The following is a 14,691-nucleotide window of genomic DNA, read 5'->3' as shown; positions in this document are numbered from 1 at the left end:
TTTCCTTTCCTATGGATTCTTTTGGCTCCCATCACTACTTCTCTTTTTTCCTAGATAGTATATAAGCTCATAGAGATTTTTTAAAAATTAAAAAAATTTTTTTTTGTAATTTTACACCCAGTGCCCACCATATAGTAGGTCTTAATAAATACTGATTAATTGATCAGTATACTACTTCCCCCACCCCACCAATCTTATAGTAGCTCCAATGTACTGCTTCCTGTTCTGGATCACTGTCTCTCCAGTTAGTTTAGAGTCAGTATCAATGAGGAAGCAGGTTAGGACACCTCTGCTCCACCACCTCACTTCCTCCTTTGTCTCACCTCTCCTCATAGGAAACTTTGAGGAGACTCCAGCTTCCTAAGCTTCTAAGACCGTATTCAGGCTTGGGACCCAATATGCAGTGTCCCCAGGGAGTAAACTTTGATTTGAAATCAGTCAGTCATACAAAAATGTTTTCTGAGCACCCACAGGTAGGGAACACTTCTCACCATCCTGAGGAGAAGTGATAGAAATTGGTCCCATCTCTCCAGAATTTTGCTCAGCAAGTCAGACAGCACTGAAGCTGGTCAAGTCATAATTACTGGCCTTTTGCAGTATCTGTTTATTTCAATTTGGTGCTCACTGTTAGAAGCTATACATTTTTCTCCATATATTTCCATGTTGATAAATGCCAACTTGTTTATTAAGCAGTCTTTTGATAAATCCTGTCTAATTTTAAATTTAACCAATGAGAAACGGAGGTGATTGAAATTTGTGGTTAAATTATGTATATACGTCTTATCCCTAGCTTCACTCCCTGTGTCTTTTCTCCCTTAGCCACTCTTTCTCTGACCATTCCTTGTTGACAAACCAAAGCCTTTCTCTCCTGCTATTTCTAGGCTAGGAGGATTCGCTTTCTTTCTCCCTCCTGCAAACAATGTGATCCCCTAACACATTCAATCTGTCTGAACAGATGATATGGGACACACTTCAGCTCGTTTGTCTTTTAAAATAGAATTCAAAGTTATTATCTTCATAGAATATTAGATCTGAAAGGAACTTCAGAGATCTAGTCTAAACTTCTCACTTTACACTCTAAACTGAGGTTTAGAGACAGGAAAAAATTTGTCTTGGGTCACATACCATATGATAGATCCTTCCAAAGGATTCCAAACCTTTTAGAGATTTTTTTTTAACACTTAGATTTATTGCATTCTACTTGTCACTGAAAGACGGGAAATAATATTTACATTGCGATGGTCTTTCTCAAAGGAAAACCAGCCTGAATACAAAGTAATAACCAATACATATAACTCTTTAAGGTTTGCAAAGTACTTTACGTGGATAACCTCACAGAAGCCTCACAACAACCTTTATAGGCGTTACTATTTAGGTAATAGCTTTAGGTATTATACATTATTTAGGTATTCCCATTTTACAAGGAAAACAGAGGACATTATGCTTGATTCTAAAGGCAACAGGGACCCACTAAGGCTTTTTGAGAAGGGGAGCAATGTGGTCAGATCTATGCTTTAGAAATATCAAAGAACTGGAAATTGCAGGGATGTCTGTCAGTTGGGGAGTAGCTGAACGAGTTGTGGTATATGATTGTGATGGAATACTGCTGTGCTATAAGAAAACTCAATGATCTTGGAAAAACATGGATAGACTCATATGAAATAATGAAGAGTGAAATAAGCAGAACCACAAGAATGTTGTATACAGTAACAACAATATAGTTTTAAGAACAACTTTGAGTAACTGTCATTTTTATTATTATAAATACCCAAATTAACTACAGAGGACATATGAAGGAAGATATTATCTGCACCCAGAGAAAGAACTGATAAATAGAAGTATGTATAGAATGGTTTTACACACACACACACACACACACACACACACATATGTATCTAATGATAGCCATCTCTAGGGTGGGGGGGAAGGAAAAAAGGGAAAAAAAGAAAGTTAAATGCTAACTTTATTATATATTTAAAAGGAATAGCAAGTTTTACATAATAGATTCACAGTTTCATGTACAATTTTCTTTTTCTATTCTACTGTTATGGAAATGCTTGTTTTATTTTTTAAGTTCAGAATAAAATAAAAGAAAAAAAGAAATATCACTTTGGCAACTATATGGAAAATGGATTAGACTGGGGAGAGAGAAAGAAGGGAGATAAATTAGAAGACTATTGACATAGTGCAAGCAAGAGGTGATGAGGACCTGAAATAACTAAGGTGATGGCTGTATGAGAATGGGGGAAAGGTAAGTTATATGGGGTTGTGGAGACAGGAACAACAAGGTTAGGCAACTTGATTGGATATGTAGGCTTAGGGACAATGAGGTTTTGAAATAAGGTAAAAGGTAACAACAGTGTCTTGATGGACACAGGGAAGTTCAGAAGAGGGGTTAATTTTTTCAGGGGGAAATTAGTTCTGCTTTGGACATGTTGAATTGAGATGTCTATAGGATATCCACTTTGAAATGTCTAATAGACAATTGGAAATGTGTGACTGGAGCTTAGGAGAGTGATTAGGGCTGGATATATAGACATATAGTTGAAATTGTACTGGTAGTAACACTGAGTATTGAACTTCCCTGAAACTGAAGCTTTCTGAGTCCTAAGCCTTCCTAAAGCCTGAACAGGGAGTGAGAAAAAGCAATGAGCAGTATAGTTTCCAAGGCAGTACAGGGGGAAGATTCTAGCACCAACAAGATGGACAGCAGCTGTTTGGGGGGCTCCCACAAAATCAGGGTGTGACTTTGGGGAGAAGCTCCTTTCTAGATCTATTAAGTCTGATTCTGGGAGAAGAGGACAATAAAGTCGGGGAAGGCTCAGAACTTAGTAGCAGGGCATTCAAGCTGAGGCAGAATGGGGCAGATTGATAAGGGTATGTCTATTCATGTGTGTAGGTCATTCTTAAATTGATAATAAGTGAAGGACTGCCTGTAACCACCCAGATGAATAGCAATGTCTAACTAACTCTTGGAAATCATTAACTTTTGCTTAATTGTCCATGTAAATAACTATTGTCTCATGGATTCTCTGTTGTCCTTGAAAGAGCCAGTAGTCACTTTCCCTCCCTCCCTCCCTTCCTTCCTCCACCCCACACTCTTGAGTTCCTTCATTAGTAGCTGCTTTTTGGCTACAACCCAGGGCATCCCACATGCCAAATCCTAGAGTGACTCCAGAAGTTCAGAGGGGCCCATTGACTGGGGAATTGCATGGCTTGGAATATTGCTGAGCATGAAGAATTCAGAGTGAAATAAATGGAACCAAGGCAATAATACACATGACTACAACAAGTTAAATAGAAAAAAAAAATGAAAATTTTAAAAAAGTAACTGAAAGCTGTGTCACTATAATGACCAAGTTTATTCCCAAGGACGAGGTGAGAAAATGCATTTCTCTTCCTTGCCTGTGCTGTCAGATTTGAGGGATGTGTTGGCTAGTTTTGGTCAAATGATTTTTCTTTCTCTTTTTTCTCTTTTCTTTACAAGGGATAGTTTGCTGGCTTTAGGGGTAGGGATTATGTTCAGAAATAAACGATGCAAAAAAAAGACATCTATCTATCTGTCTGTCTGTCTGTCTATCTGTCTATCTATCTATCTATCTATCTATCTATCTGTCTATCTATCTATCTATCTGTCTATCTGTTTTAAAGTTCAGCCTGCTCCTGTGTGTCCTAGAGCCAGCACAGACCCAGAATTCCAGAGGAGTGAGAAGTACAGCTGGGTGAGGAACAGATCATTCTCAGGGAGCATCTGAGCCCATCTGGGGTTTGTAACTGACTCACCTCCTGGGGCATCTTCTATACTAGGAGCCATCCTGGACTCAAAGCATATCCTCAAGGTTAACTTGTCCTTTTCAATTCCCTCCTAGTCCTAACCAAATAGCCAGGGTGGCCCTGGATCCATTCCGGTATCTGTCATGCACTCTGGAAGCCTTGTTCAACATGGAAGCCAGGAAAAGACTCAAAAATTGGTTATTTCATAAAAACAAACAAAAAATATACGCCACAAAACCCCACTATACAAGGAGGTGTTTGGCATTCCCTTGTGAAGAATGATTCATGTTGGACAAGTTTGGTCTGTAGGCAGTCAGCCTGGTTGTTAGTTAAAGTTGACTAAGATCACGGGGTCAATCTTCACACGGGCCAGTCAGCTTAGCTGTAGTTCATGGCCTTGGGGGCTAGGGTCTGTTGGAGGACTGAGCCCTGAATTGTGGAGAGATAGTCATAAATGCATACTTATTACTGAGAAAAGAACTTCAAGCTGATGTTCTACCTACCTGTGTAGAAGAGAGAGAGAGAGGGAGAGGGAGAGACAAACGGGGGGAGAGAGAGACAAAAAGGGAGGGAGGGGGAGAGGCAGAGAGAGAGAGGGAGGGGAAGAGGGGAAAAGAAGGGAGAGAGAAGGAGAGGGAAGGGGAGAGGGGAAAAGAAGGGCGAGAGAAAGAGAGAGACAGAGAGAGACAGAGAGAGAGGGAGAGAGAGAGAGACAAGGAGAGGAAGAGGGAAGGGGAGAGGGGAAAAGAGGGGAGGAGGGAGAGGGAGAGGAGAAGAGAGAGAGAGAGAGAGAGAGAGAGAGAGAGAGAGAGAGAGAGAGAGAGAGAGAGAGAGAGAGAGAGGGAGGGAGGGAGGGAGAGGGGAAGAGAGAGAATTTATAAAGTTTGTTCCACCTCTTCATTAAAAGGGAATTAGAGATTTAAGTGAATAGCTGCTTTCCAGACCACCTAGTGGCAGTTTAGAACATTGTGGCTTTCCTTTCCTTATCTTTTTTTTTCCCCCCAAAAGCCACACGCAAAGCAGTCACTCTTTCTCTGCTAACTAGAAAGTCCTCAGATGTCCTGCCTCCTGGGGCTCAAACTGGAATTCGGCTAGAGGACATCCTCCCTAGCCCACCCACTCCTTTCCTACTCCCAATTTAACTAACCTCTTCTTTAGCTTCAGGCAGATTAAAGGTTTCTGAACTATCTGGGGATGACTTTATTTTCCCTTCCCTTGTGTAAAAACAGAAACTTCTCTACTTTAAGAAGAAGCCTTTGAGAGAACTTTAGACTTTGGGACGTACAGAGAAGAGATTCCTTGAGTATTTTAAGTCAAGGGTGTGATTATCGGTATGGGAGTCATCCAAGCCCTTGGCTTCTCTCCTTTCACCTTTTGTACCCTGGTGCCATTTCAGTAGTTATTGGTATCTGAGTTAGCTGAACGTCAAATGTTTAATTATTGTTTTCTTATTTGCTAAAGTAGAGACAGCTAGGTAGCACAGTTGATAGAGCATGAGGTCTGGAGTCAGGAAGTTGTTAGCTAAAATTCAGTGACCCTAGACAAGTTACAAGTTCTGCCTGCCTCAGTTTTCTTCAACTTAAAAAGGGTAGTGTAATAGCAACTCTTTCATGGTGAATCTCAACTGAGATAATTATCTGTACTGTGCTTGGAACATAGTAGGTACTTAATAAGTGCCTATTCCTTTCCTTAAAGATCTTTTAGGAGTGGTTTTAATGAAATAGATTAGGTGCAGGAATAATTAGCAGCAGTGATTTGTATGTAAATAATTGTAACACCAGAGTCCTTAAAATGTTGTCTCCTAAGTAGGTTAAATGTGCCTCTATGATTTCATTAGCACAATTTGCCTGCCAATTTATTTCTTTTAAAAAATATTTTAAATCAGTCATAATATATTAGTACATCATAATAATATTATGCATTGTTATTATTAATATATTATTGTTAATATGCAATCTTTAAAAATAGAAAACCTCTGAAACTTTTCATATAACCCTATCACAGAAAATTCATTTATAGTTTATTATTAGGGTCACTTATTATTTAAAAACATTAATGAAATATTATGAAAAATACAGAACAACTTATGATTTGGGGAACTTCCAAGAATTGTGATTTCTTTCTTTTGAATCACAGAGATAGATATCTGTCAGGAATTTGGAATCACTAAGTGCAAAAAACCAACTCCTGCTAAAAAATGTTTCACTTTCACATTCCATCAGAGAAATGGAGTAGATATTGTAGATGGTCTTTAACCCTTAAACTCATTTTTTTTTGAGAGCAAAGACATAAATATTATCTGATACAGGTAAGCCAAATTTTTTTTCAACCTTAGTTTCAAAAACTTTGAAAGGATCACTTTGGAGGCATTCAGCTCAGAGAACAGGAATTAAGAGATGGTAAAGAAGACAAAGGACGGAGGTCCTGGGAAAAGCTGGATTTATGCTCAGATATTGCTTCTCAAGCTGGCTTCCAAAACTCTTCCCTTTCATTTTACAAGAAGGTCCTCAAAGATTCCCCTATTTCCAGAGATTTATAGAATCTATGTTGCACAAATGCCTAAGGGTCCTATACTTTATCAGCCATCACATTTGAAATACATATATCAATACATATAAATTTATAGTAATTCTGTGATTATTTTTGTTAGCGTCTAAGCTACCAATAAGAGTTTTTATTAAAAATAATTTATAAAAGGGATTTTTTTAGGAAAAGTAGAATTGAGAACTGCCTGCCATCGATTAGGAAAGGGGAGACGTTTGGTACTCCAGCCCGAATAAATTTACTTGTTACTCATAAATAAAATCCCAGACAGTGTGGAATGAAGTTTTACCATGTACACAGTTGAAGAATAGTGGTGTAATCATGTGAGTTAGCATTTATATAGCATTTTATGGTTGGCAAACTACTTTACAATTCTTATCTCATTTACTCCTTACAACAACCCTGGGAGGGCAGTGTTATTATCCCCATTTCACAGATGAGGAAACCAAAGCTGAGAGACAGTAAGAGATTTGCCCAAGGTGACACACATAGTAAGGGTTTTTTCTTTTTTTTTTTTTTTTTTTGGTGAGTCAATTAGGGTTAAGTGACTTGCCCAGAGTCACACAGCTAGTGAGTATTATGTGTCTGAGGCCAGATTTGAACTCAGGTCCTCCTGACTCCAGGGCCCATGTTCTATCCACTGCATCACCTAGCTGCCCCTGCTACTAAGTTTCTGAGGTAGAATTTGAACTCAGATCTTCCTGACTCCAGGCCCAGCAATCTCCCCACTGCACTACCTTGTAGTGGAAGGAGCCCTGGATCTGGGCAGTTAGGGACCTGGGATCAGATTCTGGCTTTGCGACATGCTACCCAGTATGACTTGGGCAGCTAGATGGCACAGGGGATAGAGCACCAGGCCTGGAGTCAGGAAGACCTGAGTTGAAATCCAGCTTCAAACACTTACTAGTTGTGTGACCCTGGGCAAGCCACTTAACCCTGTTTGCCTCAGTTTCCTCATCTGTAAAATGAGCTGGAGAGGGAAATAGCAAACTGATTCAGTAACTTTGCCAAGAAATCTCCAGATGGGGTCATAAAGCCAGAAACAATTGAACAACAACCTGTATGACTTTGGGCATTATCATCTGAGCCTCAGTTTCTTTCATCTGCAAATGAAGAGAAAGTTCAAATGATCTCAAGGCCTTTATTACTCTAAAAGTTTTACTCCTAAACCTCTCTGAGACAGAATTTTACACAGCTACTTTTAACTCAGTGAGGTTGGCCAGGAATTACTGCAGCTCTCATTAACCTTCTATCCCTTTTTCATTTTCAGAAAAGGTGGCTATTAAGATCCTGGACAAGACCAAGTTAGACCAGAAAACCCAAAGGCTGCTGTCACGTGAGATCTCCAGCATGGAAAAACTGCACCATCCCAACATCATCCGCCTTTATGAAGTTGTAGAGACTCTGTCAAAGCTCCACCTGGTGATGGAATATGCCGGAGGTGGAGAGCTCTTTGTGAAGATCAGCACTGAGGGGAAGCTCTCAGAAACAGAAAGCAAGCTCGTTTTCTCCCAGATCGTGTCGGCAGTGAAGCACATGGTAAGCTCAATGTCATCGAGTATCCACACTACCAGTCTGGCTAGAGTGGCTTGACCGATGGGTAGTCACTGCTCACATAGTCTGTAGTTCCCAGCTCTAGAGCTGGAATGGGCAATGGAGTACTACCAGGGAGGTTACATAACAACCCAAGGTCACACAGACTATATCAGAGGCTGCAATTGAACTCAAGTTCTCTGGCTTTCGGTGGCACAGTGGATAGAGTGTAGGGCCTGGAGTCAAGAAGGCTTATCTTCTTGAGTTCAAATCTGGCCTTGGACACTTAGTAGCTGTGTGATCCTGGGCAAGTCACTTAACCCTGTTGGCCTCAGTTTCCTCATCTGAAAAATGATCTGGAGGAGGAAATAGCAAACTACTCCAGTATCCTTGCCAAGAAAACCCCAAATGGAGATATAGAGTCGGACAGACTGAAACATGACCTCTAACTCCAAAACCAGTGGTCTTTCCATTGGACTATGCTGTTGATGTGATATGATATGCTGAGAACATGCTAATTTTATAATCTTCAAATTCTAGTCCTCTCTCATCCCTCCTTATCCCTTTGTTGTTGTTCAATCATTTTTCAGTCATGTCTGATTCTTCATCAACCTAAGATCAGCCAGCACAGGGGCAGTTTGGGAGTGAACCCTGGCTGTCTTTCCTCCACAGACAGAGAGATGAGGTTATGGTCAAGGGTTAGTAATGTCTTTAGCCCAGGCTGCCATCAGTGGGCTAAGCAGTTACTGGTAGGCCTTTGTATTGGGAATGGAAATTTGGCATGGGGGAGATAAAAAGGAAAACATAAGGAAGGGGCAGGATTGTAAAATTTATCACTTAATGGTGCTGGTTGCCTACCCTTGCTAGGAAATAGGTCAGCCCCACTCCGGGTGCCATGATTGTGCTATCTGGTAGCATTATATCATTGAGGCAGAAACCCTTCCATGTACTGGGTTACATAAAGCACCATACCCTCACTGGTACACCCACAGAAAGAAAGGGAGAAGAAAAACTGGGAGCAGAAGCAGCAGTGATAGTGATAGAGGCTAGGGGACAATTAGAGAAGGGCCCATTGTAGAACACCATTAAAGTTGTACTCCCTACCCTTGTCTCTACACCTTTCTTTAAAGAGGAAGGCAAAGAAAAAGAACATCGACCATTTTCCAACAGTCACTATGGACAAAGCAGGTAATGGCTACAAGGTCAAATTTGGTGCCATGAGTAAAAGCACACAACCTTTAAAATATGGGTGGTCCTTGCAAGTTCTCTAAGGCAGAGGTGTCAAACGCACTGGCCCATTCTGTTCTGCATCACTCCACAGTGGGGCTCAACCAGATTAAAATGTAATTGGGAAACATTTAACAAAATAAAGAAAAATAGAACATAATGTTAACTAATACATAGTTTTCTAAGTCAATACACAGCCTGCAGGGATCCTTATATACATTTTAGTGGCCCCTGTTTCTATGTGAGTTTGATACTTTTGATCTAAGATATGGATATGAAGTCAGGGGGCCTTAGAAAGAATCTTAGAGATCATTTAGATCAGAGATTCTTCATCTTTTTTTGCATGTGTTCAGCTTTGAAAGTCTGCAAAGCCTTCTCAGAATGATATTTTCAAATGCATAAATCAAAATACAAAGGATACAAAGGAAATCAATTATGTTTAAATACAATTATCAAAATATTTTTTTTAAAAAGTTGACTGCAAGTTAAAAACCAGCTTGACAGATGAAGAAACTGAGACCCGGAGAATTAAGACACTTGTCCAAGCAATGAAGAGATAGGAAAGGTGGGACTGATTATATTCAGGTCATTTAACTCCAAAACCTGTACTGTTTGCACTACACCATATTGACTGTTCCAAGGCTGGAAGCAAAGAGCAAGGATGGGATGTGTGTTAGGGGATTGCTAAGCTGTGGCCAGCTTCTTCCAGAAACTGGATTCTACAGTATTTTGGTTGAGGTCAAGGAAGTCTACAGGAATGATGAGCAGAAGGGATTGTATCTCTCCATGGTCCTGGCTCTAACCCTGATTCACATTCCATTTTCAATCTTCTTCTTCTGGTAGGGTCTCATGACAAAGGTTAAGTAGCTGAAAGTGCAGCCAAAGGGCTCACTGTACTCTTGGTTATTTTTCCCTTGTAGTAGCTAAAGCAGGAAGGGCTATCAGGCTATAGATTGTTTTGCCCAGCAGGAGCAGTTAATGGCCTAAAATTTTGTTTTTTAAATTCTATTTTATTTTCAGCTCCATTCTCTCCCTTCCACCTTCCCCTCTCCTCTGTCAAGAAACAAGAAAAATAAAACTTTTTACAAATACGTATAGTCAAGGAAAACAAATTCCCACATCAGCCCTGTCCAAAAACACAAAAACAAAAGTACCTCTGTGTGCCTTCTGAGTCTATCACTTCTCTATGTAGAGGTGGGTAGTGTTATTTTATCATGAGTCCTGTGGAATTGTGGTTTGTCATTGTGTTGATCAGGTCTGTTTTAAAGTGTTTAAATAGGAGATGCATTTTCCTCCTTCAAAACAACTCCTCATCAAAGTGTGTCAAAATGTAGTTACCTCTCCCTCCCTGGAAGTATTCAGACAAAGACTTTATTACAATCTAGTTCAAGCAGACAGGGATGTTATAATGGGGATTCCTTTTTTGCATGGCTTGGATTAGACAACTCCTGAGGTTCCATCCAGTTCTTAAATACTGTCAGTTCTGATTCTGTGTAACAAAAAATAAACTTTCCTTGGATAACACAATACCTGGCACATAGTAGGAGCTTAATAAATATTTACTGGAAAAAAATAAAAATATTTATTGGTTGACTGATTATCCTAAGAAACCCATTATGCTTAAGGCTTAAGGTAATCAAGTTCTCCAATATTTAGATGAATTGCCATAATCATACAAATGATTATCCAGGTATCTAAATAGAATTATTGACTATTTAGCACAGATTTTTACCTTTTTTTAGGTAAAAATATTTTTACCAGTTTTTTAAATTGACTTTGTCCTTTCTTGCTTCACAGCATGAAAATCAAATTATTCATAGAGATCTGAAGGCAGAAAATGTATTTTATACAAGCAATACCTGTGTGAAGGTGGGTGATTTTGGATTCAGCACAGTAAGCAAAAAAGGTGAAACCCTGAACACTTTCTGTGGGTCTCCTCCATATGCTGCCCCAGAGCTCTTTAGGGATGAAAATTATGTGGGAACTTACGTGGACATCTGGGCCTTGGGGGTCCTCTTATATTTTATGGTGACTGGTACCATGCCGTTTCGAGCAGAGACAGTGGCCAAACTGAAGAAGTGCATTCTCGATGGGACATACAGCATACCCCCTCATGTCTCCAACCCCTGTCAGAGGCTGATCCGTGGGGTTCTGCAGCCAATACCCACAGACAGGTATGGCATTGACTACATCCTGAACAATGAATGGATGCAGGGGGTGTTACACCCCACTCCCTTGGAACCCTTCCAACTAAATCCCAAGTATTTGTCAGAAAAAAGCACACTTAAGGAAGAAGAGAATGAGGTCAAAAACACCTTAGAAAATCTGGGTATAACTGAAGAGCATATTAGAAATAACCAAGGGAGAGATTCCCGCAGCTCAATCACTGGAGTCTACCGTATCATTTTGCACAGAGTACAAAGAAGAAGGGCTTTAGAGAGTGTCCCAATAGTGACCCTGCCAGACCCCAAGGAAGGAGACTCAAAGAAAGCATCCCGTGTTTACCGGGGCATACGACACACATCCACATTTTGTTCAATTTTATAAATTGCATTAGACTGTCAATGAATTTAAACATTGTTTTTGGATTTCTTTTTAAACTTTTCCACAAGCAACTTAGGTTATGAACATTTTCTAATTTTAAATAAACTCAAATGGTAATTTTGTAATCTATTTTTCTTTCAAACTGACAAGGCAATAAACCCCACTCAAATTTTCTGGCCTGCTTGATTTGGGGGTATCTTAAGAATGTGGTATATGTTATTTATTACTCAATTTACTTAAGCGGTAGAAATGACTAACCAGAATCACACTCCTAACTTCTTGAGAATTAATGCCTCCAAGAAAAAGTTGTGTTAACCAACCAAATGTCATATTGTTCATGGAAGACAATTTGCCAAGCCCTGGTTGATACTTCAAGTAACAGCAGTTATCAGTTTCCATCACTGATGCTGTTAGTTTTCATACCTGAGATGTTATAATTGGCTATGACATGTTCCAATTTAGCCTTTCCTAGTTCTGCCTGGTCTTGTGTATGGCCTTCAGTATTTCTTTGTTTACTGTGTTGTACGGTTTAACGTGAAAGTGAATAACCCAATTCATTTTTTCTCAACATCAGCTTCAATATCTGAAACGCCTGTTTAGAAAGTTCCAGCTGCATAAATAAAGATTTCTTGGCCAGGGTAAAAGCATGTAATTTAAATGACACTGTGTATCTCTAACTTTAAACAGTTCCTTTGCTTAAATTCTAGGCAGTTCTGAGTAGGTGGCTATCTGCTCTCCAAACTAATTTTCTTCTCAATACTCAAACCTAAACCCAAGGGCTGAAATTCTCCTACACTTGAACTCAGGTTCAGGGTTCAGGTAAAATGTGCCAATTCATAGTTCTTCCTTTAAGACTGTCACTGTTAGTGGTGGTTTTCATATGTTTAAAAAACCTTTTCAAATCAAAATTTAAAGTATCATTCCCTAACTCCAACATTTGCCTAAATAGGGAAGAGATCTGCCTCCCTTTCTAACCAAACACGCCTTAAGTTTGCCTTAAGAAGCTGAACCACAGGAGTGATCTGGGTCAGAAATAGTGAACATGGCCTGTTCCCTGGGGGGTGAGGGGTTGTGGGGAAAGGAAGGGAACCCAAGAGAATTCACTGTCCCATCATCAAGTTTGGGGAATTTTCATGGTCTAAAAATCTCAACAGAATACCAGCTACCTCAAAAACAGAGCCCAAATGTCCAACTAAACTAAATCCTAACATAAATATTGAGTCAAATGCGTATCTCCCATCCTACTCCCATTTTAACTCTTAAGAGATTTAGTCCCTTAGGAACAATAGAACAGAGTTTTGTGTCACTTCAACTTTGGCCTTTTCAAGAATGGGGCCTGAAGATTAAAAACTGTTGGGTGTAGAAAGTTAAGTTATGGTGTGATTACCGGAGGCATTTAAGTTTAATACCACCCTAAAATACATATTTTTTTCTTAATGGATTTACTTTTCAGCTTAGAAAAAATAAGAAGTAAAAGGCCCAAAAGAATAAAGGATTTTTAGAGGGAATCACTTGTTCTAGCTACACTTGCTTTTCAAGAAAGCAAAGGCCACCAAACTCAAATATGCACCTATTTTTAGAAAGAGATTATTACAATATTATAAAAAAGATCAGGGGCAGCTAGGTGGCACAGCAGATAGAGCACCGGCCCTGAAGTCAGGACCTGAGTTCAAATCTGGCCTCAGCCCAAACACTTGACTCTGTGTGATCCTGGGCAAGTCACTTAACCCCAATTGCCTAAAAAAAAAAAATCAGCTAAATTAAGGTGCTCGATGGTTTAACTCAGTAGCCAGAAAATCCTCTTCCCCTGACTCACACTTTCATTGAACTCGACCTTCCTTCCCTCCTCCAGTTCCCTTCCTCCTCTGCTTTCCCTTTTTATTGTAGTCTAGAACCCTGCCTTAGCTGGTACTCCTCTTCATCCTGTATTTCTTCTCACAGTGTCACTTCCCAACATCCCTTAAAACGTTCTGTGGCAATGGTTCCTCCTTCTCCCCTGCCACTCTTTCCCTCTCCTTCCTCCCCCAAGTTCAGATTTATCCCCTTCTCTGCAACCTCTCCTCTAGGATTTCTTCTGTCTATACCACCTTGTCCCGATTTTTTTTTTTTTTTGGTGAGGCAATCAGGGTTGACTTGCCCAGGGTCACACAGCTAGTGTCAAGTATCTGAGGTTGGATTTGAACTCAGATCTTCTTGACTCCAAAGCCAGAGCTCTATTCCACTGTGCCACCTCATTGCCCTGTCTTGTCCCAATTCTTGTCAGTCACCTATAGAATTAGACCTTACTTTCTCCTACTCTATGCATCATCCTCTCCAGTCACCAAGGAGGGGGGGGGATTGTCAAAGCCAATTTAACTGTGCTCTCCAGTCTCCCCCAGAGTTTGCCATATTGATCATTCCCTGTCCTCTTCAAAGGTTTTCTCTAGATTGGCTCTTTCTTCCTCACATGGCAGGGTCTGTCCTTTCCTTAAAAACGAAATTCCTTGACTTTGCCAACCCTTCAAACTATATTATTTCTTCCTTTTCACTGCCAAACTCCTGTACTCAGGCTCCATTTTATCCCTGCTCACTCCTTGAGATCTGGCTTCACCCTTCTACACTACTAATTACTCTCTCCAAAGGCTACCTATAGTCCCTTAATCATTGGATGTGATGAATTTTTGACACTTAACCACCTCCATACACAGCTATTCTCTTCTTGGTACAGTGCTGTGCTAGGCAGTGTTGGTGCTTAGTAAATGACTAATGATTAGTCCTCTTTTGGTTCTCCTCATCTATATGACTTCCCCTTATTTCCTTTACTGAACCGCCATTTTCCACTCCTCTCTAACCACATGTCCACCACCCTAGTCCACTCTATCCTATACTGTCTTCCTGACTGCTTTCCCTATTTCCATTCTCTTCATATATCCTCCCAAAACAATCTTCCTAATACACGGACCCAACCACTGAATACCTCTCCCTTACAAACTTCAGCTGCTTTGACTTACCTTTAAAATAAACACAATGTCCTTTGTCCAGTATTTAGAGTCCTCCACACTCTAGTTTCAATCTACCTTTTTAATTCCA

At 40.0% G+C, this 14,691-nt stretch overlaps 1 protein-coding gene across 1 annotated transcript in view; it reads left to right on the top strand.

The window, feature by feature from the left end:
• NIM1K (NIM1 serine/threonine protein kinase) overlaps positions 1-11,795 on the top strand; it is a 78,515-nt gene extending 66,720 nt beyond the window's left edge. Inside the window, exons 3-4 of the mRNA XM_020996536.2 lie at positions 7,589-7,857; positions 10,876-11,795. Coding sequence (XP_020852195.1) covers positions 7,589-7,857; positions 10,876-11,625 — 1,019 coding nt within the window. The 3' untranslated portion in view covers positions 11,626-11,795. The remainder of the gene's footprint in view (positions 1-7,588; positions 7,858-10,875) is intronic.
• Positions 11,796-14,691: the final 2,896 nt, after the last annotated feature.

The sequence above is a fragment of the Phascolarctos cinereus genome, unplaced genomic scaffold (assembly GCF_003287225.1).
Source record: "Phascolarctos cinereus isolate Bilbo 61053 unplaced genomic scaffold, phaCin_HiC Scaffold_4;HRSCAF=312, whole genome shotgun sequence".
Taxonomy (NCBI): Eukaryota; Metazoa; Chordata; class Mammalia; order Diprotodontia; family Phascolarctidae; genus Phascolarctos; species Phascolarctos cinereus.
Note: the sequence above shows the minus strand (reverse complement) of the source record. Positions and strands in the feature narration are given on the sequence as shown.